The sequence below is a fragment of the Achroia grisella genome, unplaced genomic scaffold (genome assembly GCF_030625045.1).
Source record: "Achroia grisella isolate CSIRO2021 unplaced genomic scaffold, CSIRO_AGI_Agris_v1 utg778, whole genome shotgun sequence".
In the NCBI taxonomy this organism is placed as follows: Eukaryota; Metazoa; Arthropoda; class Insecta; order Lepidoptera; family Pyralidae; genus Achroia; species Achroia grisella.
In genome coordinates, this window is record NW_026713018.1 from 611,336 (window position 1) to 627,198 (window position 15,863).

General features: G+C 35.6%; 1 protein-coding gene across 1 annotated transcript in view; it reads left to right on the forward strand.

The window, feature by feature from the left end:
• Positions 1 to 7,656, forward strand: part of LOC131850632 (uncharacterized) — a 103,279-nt gene extending 95,623 nt beyond the window's left edge. Inside the window, exons 5-7 of the mRNA XM_059200933.1 lie at positions 5,080 to 5,223; positions 6,525 to 6,706; positions 7,314 to 7,656. Coding sequence (XP_059056916.1) covers positions 5,080 to 5,223; positions 6,525 to 6,706; positions 7,314 to 7,431 — 444 coding nt within the window. The 3' untranslated portion in view covers positions 7,432 to 7,656. The remainder of the gene's footprint in view (positions 1 to 5,079; positions 5,224 to 6,524; positions 6,707 to 7,313) is intronic.
• The last annotated feature ends 8,207 nt before the right edge of the window (positions 7,657 to 15,863 follow it).

Consider the following 15,863-nt stretch of genomic DNA (forward strand, 5'->3'; position numbering starts at 1 on the left):
CTTAAATTAATAAATAAATATTTGAACCAATTATATGCTTAAGTTTAAAAGGAAGATTTTGTAACATTACTTGCAATGTATAAAATCGTAATAAGAGTATCTAACCGATTTTCATTTAATGTTAGACATAGACACCTATGTATATAAAAATACATTGTAAATAAACTGGCTTTAAAAAAAAAAGTAATTCAATTGAGTTTCTTGCCAGTTCTTCTCAATTGGATCTATATACCGAACTGGGCGGTAGGGAAAAAATAAAATTATAATGTAAAAATTTGACGTTCATAAGCGGCTAAAATGTCCTACATGATAAATGATTTTTGAATTTGAATTTGAATTTGATTTAAAAAATCTTTTACCTATAGAAGTCTACAACGTGAAAGATATAATTTATTTAGAAAAAAATCCATACGACAATAGAATGGAATAGAATAGAAAATCATTTATTCAAATAAACTTAATTTAAGCACTTTTGAATAGTCATAACAATTTACTCGTTGAAAGCTGTTTAGCAAGAAATCTTTTATAATCCTTGTAAGTTTACATTTCAACGTGTGAATACAAACTACAACAAGCACTAATTTTTTGGGTCAAATATAATCATGCAATAAGATTAAATCAGTCGTAGTGATAAGAGCAGACCAGTCCCTACAAGCAGCACTCGTTCACGAGTATGACGGATGAGCCAGCCATCACTGCGCTCGACCATATTTTAGTGAGCATGACTACTCATTCCACACGACCACGTCACACAATTACAGCAGTATGTATGTTTAGCAGGTTGGTACTTCAATTACACATAAATAAATAGCAGATCCGGCCACGAGTTGCTGTGGCTAAGGTTCTTGAATAAAATAATATTGCGACTATAAATTGAGATGTAAGCTATCCTATCTCTCAAGTTGGATCAAATTGCACACAATGTGCAAATCAAAATTGCAATCGGTTCAGTACTTTAGGAGTCCATCGCGGACAAACGACGTGACATGTAATTTTTATATATAAATTTTTTCTCTTTTAAACTCTTTCCGTTTCTTAAAAGAGCACCAACTAATTTGCAATTTCATTTGGTGTTGCGGGTACTCAGAGACGGCGCTAACTACTCACAATCAGAAGAACTGCTCGTTTCCCTATATTAATTACTAATTTTCTGCTTGATATAATATCCAGTTATTTCTAGGGTACATTTTGTTATATTTTTCTTGTTCTCTGAATGAGTTCACGAAGACTTTATTCATTATAAGTTACAATTAATTTAAAAAATAATGTTTGCTGCACTTTTGTATTAGGCTAAGACATGTGAAAATAGATGTAAGTGTGGAAAAAAAATAAATATTACCCGCTTGTCGCCTATAATTGTGCCGCTACATGACTGCAGGCGTTTGTGACTTATACCAAACGTTGCCAGTAAATGTATCAAGGCGGTTTAGTACTACATTGGATGAGTTGGTATGCCGCTGTGAATTATCTTCGTGTGACCACTTGTACATTTGCTGCTCTAGTTTTAGATACATTAATATTTATATATCTTATTTCTTACTAATATTATAAACGAGAAAGTTTGTGAGTCTGTATGGATAGAGATGCATGTTTGTTACTCTTTCATGCAAAAACTACTGAACTGATTTTGATGAAACTTTACAGTAATATAGCTTACTAGCTTTTGCTCGCGGCCTCGCTCGCGTTAATTTATATTTATAGCCTATGTTTGTGTTTGGTTTCTCTTTTATCTCGTTTTGTCGTTTCTCTTCATATTTCTTGTTGCGTGCGTTACCGTTTGGTTGAGTGCTAAATTAGACCAGTTTAGCACATAGCCTATGTTATTCTGATGATAAGCTATATTACTGTAAAGTTCCATCAAAATCCGTTCAGTAGTTTTGCGTGAAAGAGTAACAAATATCCATACGTACTCGCAAACTTTCGCGGTTATAATATTAACTAGCGTTTGCCCTCGGCTTCGCTCGAATAGTAGTGTTATTATTAATTAGGTGTAGTTTTTACGGCTTTACTTTTGTTTAGCGTGTTTAAAAAATTAGGGCCTACAAAATCTAAGAAGATTTATACAAACTTTCATCTCCTATTTTATCCCCTTAGGGGTGGAATTTATCAAAATCCTTTCTTAGGGGATGCCTACGTCATAGTAGCTTTATGCGTTGAAAGTCTCAGCCCGATCGGTTTAAAATAGTTACATATATATACATTTATAGGAAATAGTCAATTTAGTTTGTCTGTATGCGACTCACTCTGTAACTAGCCCATTATCTAATCGAGCATTGTTAGTAAACAAATATTTGTGAATGTAGTCATGAATATGCGAGTTGCATTAGTTGAGAGGGAAAGGTGAACCGCATTCCGGTCCGAGCTGGTGGCTGTAGGACGCGAAAATAAATCTTATGCTACACTATATATATCACTAGCTGTACCCGCGACTTCGTCCGCGTAGAATTTAACTTTCTTTTTCTAAAATAAAAGTAGTTTAAGTTACTCCTTATTACATCAGCTACCTGCCAATAAAAGTCCCGTCAAAATCGGTCCAGCCATTTCAGAGATTAGCCGGAACAAGCAGACAGACAGACAAAAAATGTTATTTTGGTGTATGTACCGTATGCATGTAGTAAAAAACAGTTAGTTCAATATTACAAACAGACACTAATTTTATTTCTATGTATACACTAGTTGACCCGCTCAACTTTGTCTGCGTTTCATTTCCTCTCCTTTTGCAATATTTTTCATTGCAGCTCCGCTCCTATTAGGCTTTAGAAAAAATCTTTTATTTTACAAAAATAAAGTTAAATTCCACGCGGACGAAGTCGCTCTGTACAGCAAGTACATAAACTGTATTCATAAGATACGAGCAAACTAGATTGCATTAGCATCATAGGCGGAGGTTGTCAACTACGAAAATACATTTATGAAAATATCATCTATGCCAGAAGGAATATAGACAGTTTCAAAAGAGTTAGTGATTGCACTAATAAAAGCTTACGTAACAATAACAAACTGATTTTACCTAAATGTCGTTTGGCTAAAGTTAGTAATTCGTTTTATGGCAATTGCGTAAGGTTTTACAATAAAATACCAGAGTCTGTTATAAATCTGCCAGAAAAAAGATTTAAATGTCAAATAAAACAGTTCCTTTGCAAAAAAGCTTACTATAAAATTGAAGAATTCGTTAACGATAATAATGTTTTTATAGAAAATCTTTAAATCTATAGCACTGACAATATTATCTGATTACATTAATAATGAGTGCGTAGCGACTTCTATGTTGATTATCGCATGCCTCTTACTTGTTATACTGTAATTATTTATATAAAAAAAACATCTATTAAAAAGAGCAACACACAAGTTTCTTGCTCATTCTTCTTGTGATGAATCTGCATTCAGAATGAGTGGTAGAATCAAAATATGACTTTTCAAAAGTGCTTCTAATGAGTTTATTTGAGTAAAGATTATTTCTATTTCTATTACAAACTGAACTTACATCGAGACGGGAGAATGATGTTGAATATAAGTTATTAGCTGTCATATAGATAATAATAATCTCAGGACAATTCACACAGCGCCATCTAGTCGATTCACTATGCCAGTATGTTACTCGGCGTCATTTTCTCCTAGACATATCCTCTAAATGAATTCACATATTCACTTTACTGTTAATCACTAACTTCAAAACCTTTATCTAACTTAATACTACATAATAATAATAATCTCAGGACAATTCACACAGCGCCATCTAGTCGCGAGCTAAGAACTTGTGTTATAGGTGCTAGAGAACTGATATATATATATAGAAATATTTTTTTATAATTGAGAATATCCAGATCGCTACAAACAATCATACTCATGAATAGAAATGTTACAAGAAATAATAATAATAATCTCAGGACAATTCACACAGCGTCATCTAGACCCAAGTTAAGCTAGCTAAAGCTTGTATTATGGGTACTAGACAACTGATACAAATACATAGATATTATACATAGAAAACACCCAGACCGACACATCAACAATCATACTCATGAATTCAAATGTTGGTACCGTGCAAGGAATCGGACCAGCGACCGTTGGAAATAAAGATGTGCTAAACTACTAGATCACTGAGGCCGTCAAGTGAATATGTGAATATTTCAAATAGAGGATATGTCTAGGAGGAAATGAACTCACGAACAGACACCAAGAAACATACTGGCATAGTGAAACGTCCCAATATTCATGACACGTACCAAGCACGCATCGTGTACACGTGGAGATGTGATAACTGGTAATAAACATAACTCGAGTTGAAATTCAGGTAACTCGAGTTAACTCGAGTTACCTGGAATAGACAGTTGTTTTTTTTCTTTTTTAATTTTTCGAACAAATCTAATGTTTTTGGCCGCAGCTAGACTTGAAAGCTTCACCGAACCGTAGGGGGCGAGTAGAAATGGCACTTCAAAGCCGCGGAAGGACTTATAGAGCGCATAATTATTTTAATGATAACATAACAATATTGAAACGACGAAATTGATTGAAATTGACGAAAACGAGTGAAATGATCGTAAAATTTCATGTCATTGTCGGTTCGATGACAGAATCATGCTCTCGCTCTTTCACTTGATTCGTTCATTTACCAGTTGAATTCTTCCAACTTGAGTTGGCAGAATTCAACTCGAGTTTACTCGAATTCACCGCAACTCGAGTTGACTCGAGTTGACACATCTCTATGCACACGTGATTGTCTATTGCCAAGAGGAGATTGGAAATAGTTTCAACATAAATACATAATATGTTATATGCATATGCTATTGCAAAAGAAAATTGTTTAATCGTAACCCAGAACAGACCAGTTCCCACAAGCATACGTCCACGAGTATGACGGATGAGCCAGCCATCATTGCATACCAACTGTATTAGAGGGAGCACACTAACCTGGCCCGCCACCAAGTTTGAATTTTATAACGAGCATGACTGTTTCAAGTTACTCCATTACATCATTTATATTATTTACAGCATAGGCTGTAACAATCATAGTTTTCACCCATTACAATCTGAATGTTTAGCATTTTTAATAATTTTTAACATTTTTGCTTGTTGCAGTTGGGTCGTGTTCCAATGCCGGTGAACATGTTGGTGCCTCCGAGGTACGCGACGCTGCCGCTGCAGCCAGCACACTTCGCGCAACACGGGCCCCCCGGGCCCCACGGGCCCCCAGGGCCCCTCTACTATCCTGTACACGACACTGTATGTATTATTTAAAGATATGTATATTATACAATCTATGTGTATTTCTACTGATGAAAAAGGGGTAGGTTATTCTTTGTATTTCCAAATAACCCGCGGCCGCGTGGAATTTAACTTTATTTTTCTAAAATAAAAGTAGCCTAAGTTACTCCTTATTACATCAGCTACCTGCCAATAAAGATCCCATCAAAATCGGTCCAGCCATTTCAGAGATTAGCCGGAACAAACAGACCGACAGACAGACGGACAAAAATTTAATAAAGTGTTTTTTTGGTGAATGTATCGTATTTATATTCATATGCGTGTAATAAAAAACGGTTATTTCAATATTACAAACAGACACTCCAATTTTATTTATATGTATAGATAATGGGATATTATATTAAGTGGAAGGTTTTATTAAAAAAAATATATCTATAGTAATATATAGTATCAGCAAATTACTTAGACTGTATTCAATGTAAACAGCGCTATGGAATATAACTAGTCGTTATTTTTTATTAAGATATCTTCCCAAATCTCCATTGCCGTTTCCAACATTTCTAACCAAACACAGCTGACAGAGCAAGACAGAGCAAATTACTAAGTAATAGAAATAGAGATAGAATCATCATTATTCAAATAAACTCATTACAAGCACTTTTGAATAGTCATATTTTTTTATTCCACCACTCATTCGGAATGCAGACTCATCACAAGAAACTTGTGTGTTGCTCCTTTAAATATACGAGTATGTTATTTTTAATTAGTAATTACACTATAACAAGTAAGAGGCATGCGATAATCAACAAAGGAAACCGCTACTCACTCATTCTTAGTGCAATCAGGTAATATTGTCAGTGTTATTAATTTTAAGTTTTTTTCTACAAAAACATTATTATCATTTACAAATTCATAAATTTTATAATAATCATTTTTACATAGTGTTTTATACGACAGTTAAATATTTTTTCAGACAGATTTAATAAGTAAATTGTTTGGCGAGACAAAGGTACTCATGAGAGACTGTACAAAATGAAATTAAAATCGTTTTGTACATCTATATTCAAGTAATACTATTCTCTCTCGTTGTACTCGTTGGTTGAAGTTTTCTGTAAATAATAATCCAGGATCCAGGGATATTACCCTGGACGATTCTCACAGCGCCATCTAGTCCCAAGATAAGCAGAGCTTGTGTTATCGATACTAGACAACTGGCAGATACACTTATATATATTTTATAAATACATAGCAATACAAACTATATTATTGATTACAAATATTTGTACGAATTTAAAATGGTAAATCTTGACATGTTACAGCGCGTCCGGCGGCGCCGCTCGCCGCGCTCTCCAAGGCACGAGCGGCGGCGGGCGGGCGGGCGCGGACGCGAGCGCGACTCGCAGCTCACCCGCTCGCTGGAGCGGATACACCGCAAGCGGCGAGCGGAGCGGGAGCGGATGAGCGAAGCTGACCTCAAGCGGACCTATACGGGCCTCGACAGGTAAGACTGATAAGAATGCGAATGGTAAACAATTAATTACCCCACAGAAAGTCCTAACTGTTACCCTTGAATACGAAGGGTATTATTTTGTATGTCCATAGGTAACAGTTGTTATTCTTGAGGACTGATTCCTAATCACAGCGGCGTCTAATCCCAAGATAATTAATAAAAAAAATATTATATATGTAAAAAACAACTATGAATGTTTATATCAGTGATTCTCAAAGTGGTCTATGTACCCCCAGGGGTCTATGACAAACTGCAAAGGGTCTACGACAGCGGCCATCTTGTTGTTTTTATGTTTTTAACACTAAACTTTACAACAATTAGAAATTTACAAAAAATATACCAGGTAAGAATGTCTGAAAACCGAAAAATATGGCAAGGGGTCTACGACACAAAAAAGTTTGGGAACCTATGGTTTATATTGTTCAGGCCAATATAAACAATCATACTCATAACACAAATGTTTAAACCATGCGAGGAATCGAACCTGCGATCGTCCGTAGTAAAGCGGTCTGCAAAAGCGCTAGCGGATGCAGCCCGCAGGCCGTGTCTTTGACATCACTGATGGGCTATTCTATTATGGGCTATTTATTATTTTCAGGGCATACGCTGAACAATTCATAGCGGTGTGCGACGAGAGTCGACACGCGGCTGAACAGCACGACTCCCTCGGGAGTACCACCAGCTCGAGTGACGGTCCACAATCGCACGACCTCTGAACCTTCACCAAGCAAGAATTCTAACTCCTGGCTTTTTTATCATAAGACTAACCCACCCCTGATGAAATTAGTGTAGGGATCTCTATTCAGCCCTGATGAAATTATTGTAGGGATCTCTATTCAGCCCTGATGAAATTATTGTAGGGATCTCTATCCAGCCCTGATGAAATTAGTGTAGGGACCTCTATCCACCCCTAATGAAGTCATTGTAAGGACCTCTATCCACCCTTGATGAAATCATTGTAGGAGTATCAGTCCAGACCTGATGAAATCATTGTATAAATATCAATCCAGACCTGATGAAGTCATTGTATCATAAGGATCTCTATCCACTGCTGATGAAATCGTTGTAGGGATATCTATCCATCCCTGATTGAGTCATTGTAGGGATCTCTATCATCGACGCGTGGTCCAGGAGCGTCAGCGCAGAATATTCAGGACTGTAAAATTGTCATATTTTATTATTTTTACTGTACATAAAATTTTATAGATCGTAAATTAATTAGTATTTATTTTGTAATTAAATTAAGAATTAATATATAAATATTGTCACAGTTTAGTTTAAAAACATTATCCTAAATAGTGATTTGTTATCGTTATTTTCAAATAGTCGTCTAAATATATAAATGTATCTACTAAAGTAACGAATAATCGTTATTTTTAAATACTCGTCTAGTTAAACTAAAGTAACGAATAGATATTACGTACCAAACTAAAACTAAGCTTTATACTAAATATGCTATTGTAAATAATGTTACCTTATTAACTACACAGCTAGTTTAATATATTATAATAATATATAATAGAATATAGTACCTACAGCTCATGTTAGTAAGTTTAATGCAGATACAATTGTTAGTTCCGGCGACAGAAGAAACGACATCAAACTCTTTTTGAAGGCAAACATAATTTATGTCTATATTGAAAATTTGTATATTTATATATATGTATGATACTTTATAAAACTATGTGCTAAAATATGCTAGTTGTTAGTAGGTTAATAATCAATAAATAACTAACCGTTACTAATGTTGTCACTAACCCAACGTTACTTTGTACACTTGTGTTATATCGTCAAATATCTGTGTTATGAATATTTCTAAGTCTTGTTTACTTTTAGTCTTCATTATTAAGAAGCTGATCGGCAGAGATTGTTTATTTAAATTTAAATAAATAATATATTTTTTTAAAACTAACTATAACTTTATCTCCTTTGGAAAGTTTACACTATATCTTGAGGAGATAAAAACCCTCACTCATGGCTAAACTAGGGCTATGGACGACAAAAATCTGCAGATTCTGTCAAACTGAGGAAAGAGGAAACGCCACTACACATCCTATGTGGTCGTAGCCCACTCATGCATAAACAAATTATCTCCTTTGGAAAGTTTACACTCTTTCTCAAGGAGATAAAAACCATCGCTCCTAAGAATATCCTTCAATTCTTGTCCCTGACGGGTCTAGACAGCGAACTTTGAATAAGGGCGAGCACAATAGATCTATACAGGTCGCAGTGCTACAGGTCTTAGCACCTGACAATGAAATGTTTATCGGTTTATTTAATACTAGTTACTCACCCCTGCTTCGCCCGGATGTACATATTATATATATAAACCTTCCTCTTGTATCGCTCTATCTATTAAAAAAACTGCTACACAATCCGTTGCGTAGTTTCAAAGATATAAGCATACATAAGGACGGACAGACAGCGACAGTGACTTTGTCTTATACTATGTAATGATTTCAATCAATCACAATTTATTTTTTATATATTACTCGCTACTAGATAAGGCTTTTGTACATGTATAGTACATATAAACCTTCCTCTTGAACCACACTATCCATTAATGACCCCGACGACCCCATAACTACAGGTAACTACAGGGTCCACCCGTTCCACCCCGACCACACTTTTACACATACACACGACACCGTCCTCGCCGGCGAAGACGACGACCTCAAACACACAATATCGCGCATTCAACCGGGCGCCTGCGCGCGCCCGGGCGCTCCACCCCAGCGCCTCCGGGCGCCTCTCCGATCGATCCCCCGTCCAATTCAAACGGGGATCGAAATTACGACGGTCTGAGCCGAGTTTCGAACCCCTAGTGGTGCCCTCAGACTAAAGTCGTATCCGTCAGGCAGGATTTGGCCTTCAGCCGCTCCATAAGTCCTTCCGCGGGTTTGGAGTGCCATCTGCACCCTAACGTCCGGTGAAGCTGTAAAGGCCAGCTACGGCCAACAGCATTAGAGTAGTCCGAAAAAAAAAAAAACTATCTATTAAAAAAAACTGCTTCACAATCCATTGCGTAGTTTTAAAGATATAAGCGGATAGACAACGGAAGTGACTTTATTTTATACTAGGTAAAGATAAATAATTCGCTACCTAAATCTTGGTATTTAGATTAAAAAAAACTATCTCTGCCTATCAGTACTATAGATAAGTTTATTCCTTAAGGGCATATTACATAATCAAATATATAACTCAAAGGTGACTGACATAGTGATCTATCAACGCACAGCCCAAACCACTGGACGGATCGGGCTGAAATGTGGCATGCAGGTAGATGTTATGACGTAGGCATCCGCTAAGAAAGGATTTTGATAAATTCCACCCCTAAGGGGATAAAGTAACGCGAGCGAAGTTGCGGGCAAAAGCTAGTCAAATATATAGCGTCATATTTAGCAACAATTTGTAATCTTATTGATGTACCTATTTTATTCCAATACAAAGATTTCATCTATACGTATAAATTAAATTGGAAGTGTTTTTGTAATATTGAAATAACCGTTTTTACTACATGCATATGAATATAAATACGGTACATACACCAAAATAACATTTTCATGTTTTGTCACATTTTAAAAGTCTTTAGTTATTGTTCCTGTATCTTTCTATAAACTTACGCACTATACAACAAGTATTTAATATTGCTACTTTTTACATTGTAATATATTTTTAAACTTTCGTGTTTAATATACATTATTTATATTATTAACCGGGTCTTAACACGAATAATTTTATGGCAAATAACGGTATTTAGATAAATACCTTTATTTACTACATATATATGATAATGTAATATGCTCTATAATATAGTATATGTTAGTGTTTGTATGTAAATATATGAAATAAAAGTCCGATGTACCTAAGCGGTGCCAAATTCAGCTCGCAAGCTTACTACTGATGCGTGAATACACGCGTTACATCTAAATTTGCTCAATTCGTCTTTATATTCAGTTATAGGTTAAGATTTCTATTTTTATACCTTTAGATAGATAAATAGATAGATGGAATATACTTTTAATTGCATTATAGAGAACATAGAAAAAAATTTTCTTAAACTTTCTTCAATATAAATACAATAAGGCGGCCGTATTGCTAAACGCATTTTTTTATTTGTTTATTGACCTGTTTCTAAATTATGAATTCTAAGAAGTATATATACGGTATGAGTAAGGATAGGACGGTGATAGGGATATCCCTTTCACTGCACTATCAGTCAGCCCTAGGACGGTGATAGGGATATAAATAATATATTTTTTTAAAACTAACTATAACTTTATCTCCTTTGGAAAGTTTACACTATATCTTGAGGAGATAAAAACCCTCACTCATGGCTAAACTAGGGCTATGGACGACAAAAATCTGCAGATTCTGTCAAACTGAGGAAAGAGGAAACGCCACTACACATCCTATGTGGTCGTAGCCCACTCATGCATAAACAAATTATCTCCTTTGGAAAGTTTACACTCTTTCTCAAGGAGATAAAAACCATCGCTCCTAAGAATATCCTTCAATTCTTGTCCCTGACGGGTCTAGACAGCGAACTTTGAATAAGGGCGAGCACAATAGATCTATACAGGTCGCAGTGCTACAGGTCTTAGCACCTGACAATGAAATGTTTATCGGTTTATTTAATACTAGTTACTCACCCCTGCTTCGCCCGGATGTACATATTATATATATAAACCTTCCTCTTGTATCGCTCTATCTATTAAAAAAAACTGCTACACAATCCGTTGCGTAGTTTCAAAGATATAAGCATACATAAGGACGGACAGACAGCGACAGTGACTTTGTCTTATACTATGTAATGATTTCAATCAATCACAATTTATTTTTTATATATTACTCGCTACTAGATAAGGCTTTTGTACATGTATAGTACATATAAACCTTCCTCTTGAACCACACTATCCATTAATGATCCCGACGACCCCATAACTACAGGTAACTACAGGGTCCACCCGTTCCACCCCGACCACACTTTTACACACACACACGACACCGTCCTCGCCGGCGAAGACGACGACCTCAAACACACAATATCGCGCATTCAACCGGGCGCCTGCGCGCGCCCGGGCGCTCCACCCCAGCGCCTCCGGGCGCCTCTCCGATCGATCCCCCGTCCAATTCAAACGGGGATCGAAATTACGACGGTCTGAGCCGAGTTTCGAACCCCTAGTGGTGCCCTCAGACTAAAGTCGTATCCGTCAGGCAGGATTTGGCCTTCAGCCGCTCCATAAGTCCTTCCGCGGGTTTGGAGTGCCATCTGCACCCTAACGTCCGGTGAAGCTGTAAAGGCCAGCTACGGCCAACAGCATTAGAGTAGTCCGAAAAAAAAAAAAAACTATCTATTAAAAAAAACTGCTTCACAATCCATTGCGTAGTTTTAAAGATATAAGCGGATAGACAACGGAAGTGACTTTATTTTATACTAGGTAAAGATAAATAATTCGCTACCTAAATCTTGGTATTTAGATTAAAAAAAACTATCTCTGCCTATCAGTACTATAGATAAGTTTATTCCTTAAGGGCATATTACATAATCAAATATATAACTCAAAGGTGACTGACATAGTGATCTATCAACGCACAGCCCAAACCACTGGACGGATCGGGCTGAAATGTGGCATGCAGGTAGATGTTATGACGTAGGCATCCGCTAAGAAAGGATTTTGATAAATTCCACCCCTAAGGGGATAAAGTAACGCGAGCGAAGTTGCGGGCAAAAGCTAGTCAAATATATAGCGTCATATTTAGCAACAATTTGTAATCTTATTGATGTACCTATTTTATTCCAATACAAAGATTTCATCTATACGTATAAATTAAATTGGAAGTGTTTTTGTAATATTGAAATAACCGTTTTTACTACATGCATATGAATATAAATACGGTACATACACCAAAATAACATTTTCATGTTTTGTCACATTTTAAAAGTCTTTAGTTATTGTTCCTGTATCTTTCTATAAACTTACGCACTATACAACAAGTATTTAATATTGCTACTTTTTACATTGTAATATATTTTTAAACTTTCGTGTTTAATATATATTATTTAAATTATTAACCGGGTCTAAACACGAATAATTTTATGGCAAATAACGGTATTTAGATAAATCTTTATTTACTACATATATATGATAATGTAATATGCTCTATCATATAGTATATGTTAGTGTTTGTATGTAAATATATGAAATAAAAGTCCGATGTACCTAAGCGGTGCCAAATTCAGCTCGCAAGCGTACTACTGATGCGTGAATACACGCGTTACATCTAAATTTGCTCAATTCGTCTTTATATTCAGTTATAGGTTAAGATTTCTATTTTTATACCTTTAGATAGATAAATAGATAGATGGAATATACTTTTAATTGCATTATAGAGAACATAGAAAAAAATTCTCTTAAACTTTCTTCAAATATAAATACAATAAGGCGGCCGTATTGCTAAACGCATTTTTTTATTTGTTTATTGACCTGTTTCTAAATTATGAATTCTAAGAAGTATATATACGGTATGAGTAAGGATAGGACGGTGATAGGGATATCCCTTTCACTGCACTATCAGTCAGCCCTAGGACGGTGATAGGGATATCACTTTCACTGCTCTACCGGTCAGCCTAGGGCGGTGATAGGGATATCCCTTTCACTGCGCTATCAGTCAGCCCTAGGGCGGTGATAGGGATATCCCTTTCACTGCGTTATCAGTCAGCCCTAGGGCGGTGATAGGGATATCCCTATCACTACAGTGCATCTTAGGCCTTTACCCATTTATCCTTACTACATACATACTAGTAGACCCAGCCACGCGTTGCTGTAGCTAAGGTTCTTGAATAAAATAATATTGCGACTATAAATTGAGATGTAAGCTATCCTATCTTTCAAGTTGGATCAAATTGCACACAATGTGCAAATCAAATTTGCAATCGGTTCAGTAATTTAGGAGTACATCGCGGACAAACAACGTGACACGTAATTTTTATATATAAAGATATAAAGTGTATATATACGACCCTAAAATATAGAGAATATCTATAGTAGTAGGGAGTGCCTTGCGCGTAGATAAGTTATCAGACAAAATACTACTAATAGTAATACGATTCCCCTAAAGAAAAAGCGATCTAGCTAACGATCTAGGCCACTCCCAGGCACAGCTCCTAGATCACCTCTTTTAGGACCATGTATATACATATAATTAGTAAATCACTGGGATCTTACCACGTTTTATTTTTTTGAGTTCCCGATGGATTAGTTCAACCGTGATCATGGCAGTTGAAACACTGCCGAAATATCGGGAACTCAATAAATATAAAACGTGGTAAGATCATGTGATTTACTAATTATATATATAAATAATGACCGCATCATATTTGAAACACTTAAATAGCTTTTAATATATTTACTAGCTACACGCCCCTGCTTTGCACGGGTGTACATGTATTATATATATAAACCTTCCTCTTGAATCACTCTATCTATTAAAATAAACCGTTTCAAAATCCGTTGCGTAGTTTTAAAGATTTAAGCATACATAGGGACGGACAGACAGCGACAGCGACTTTGTTTTATACTATGTAATGATTATTGTATTTTATTTTATGATTACTTAACGAATCTATAAATATTGCATATGTATATTTCTTTCTGTATATAGCAGTATGTAACTTTAAGAACTTAGTTTGTATTTCTAATTTAGCAACGATTTATATTGGAGTCAAATCGAGAAAAACCGGGAGCAAATGTAATATTTATAAATACTAACTAAATATAAAAATTAATTGTATACTTAAAACTAAATTGTGAATATTAAAAAAATCTCATTTACTGTAGACATACATATACGACCTAGGTGGTCTAGCACACCGCTTTACGACCGATGGTCGCGGGTTCGATTCCTCGTACGGTACAAACATTTATATCCATGAGTATGACTGTTTGTATCTGTCTGGCTGTTTTTATATATATTATGTATTTAAAAAAAAAACTATGTATGTAAAACATACACATCGAAAATGGTGAATAGACGAGAGAGTATTATTAAAATTGATTTAGCCATTCACTTCTATACGTTTTTTTTTTAATTTAAACTTACATTTTTATAAATTTCGTGTACATAGATAAGAAATAATGTCAATATTGTAATATATATACTATGATTACCTAATGTTTATAAAGGATTATTAATTTGGGATAGATATAAAGAGTTATTGTATTAATGAATTATTTATTTTTCTAAAAAAAATTATTGTAACTCAAAAATACATCGAACGCTTGTAAACTGATGTGTGAATAAATTGATCAAAATTATTATAAGACTTTTATTTCTATGTTAATTATAGAATAGAAATCATTTATTCAAATAAACTTAATTTAAGCACTTTTGAATAGTCGTAATTTTTTTTTATTTCCCGCTCGTTCGGAAAGCTGTCTCATCACAAGAAGAATGAGCAAGAAACTTGTGTGTTGCTCTTATAAATAATAAAGTGTACATTTACAAGTCAAAACGTGTGAATACAAACTACCAACCAGCACAATTTTTTTTGGGTCAAATATAAATACACAATAAGATTAAATCAGTCGTAGTGATAAGAGCAGACCAGTCCCTACAAGCAGCACTCGTTCACGAGTATGACGGATGAGCCAGCCATCACATTTTAGTGAGCATGCTCGACCATAAATTCTTTTTGACTTTGGGAGCCATCAATGACCCTATGGACGCCTCCACCACGCCGCTGAAAAACATGTCTCGTGACGGGTAGTTAATTGCATCATGTAAGTGTAATTTCAGATACAAATAAATGTTATTTACTCCAACTTGCAGATTCAAGTGTTGTAAATTCGAATCTAGCCTAACAAAATGTGGATTAAAGTCGCAAGTTCTAATCTGGCCGACAATAAATTACCAACCAAAAATGTTATGCCCAATTTACACTCAGCCCGAGTGGGCAGGGAAGTGAGCAGCGCGAGAGTATAAACACGAGTGGAAACACTTCCCATGCCATTGGCGCTGCCACTCGCGCTGCCCGGCGCTCCCTCGATTGTCGGTTTTTCGTGCGCGAGTCGAAGGACTGGCAGCGCGAGTGGGCCCTCTCTCTGTCTATGTCTATCTAGACAGGTAACAAAGAACAGGTGACCAA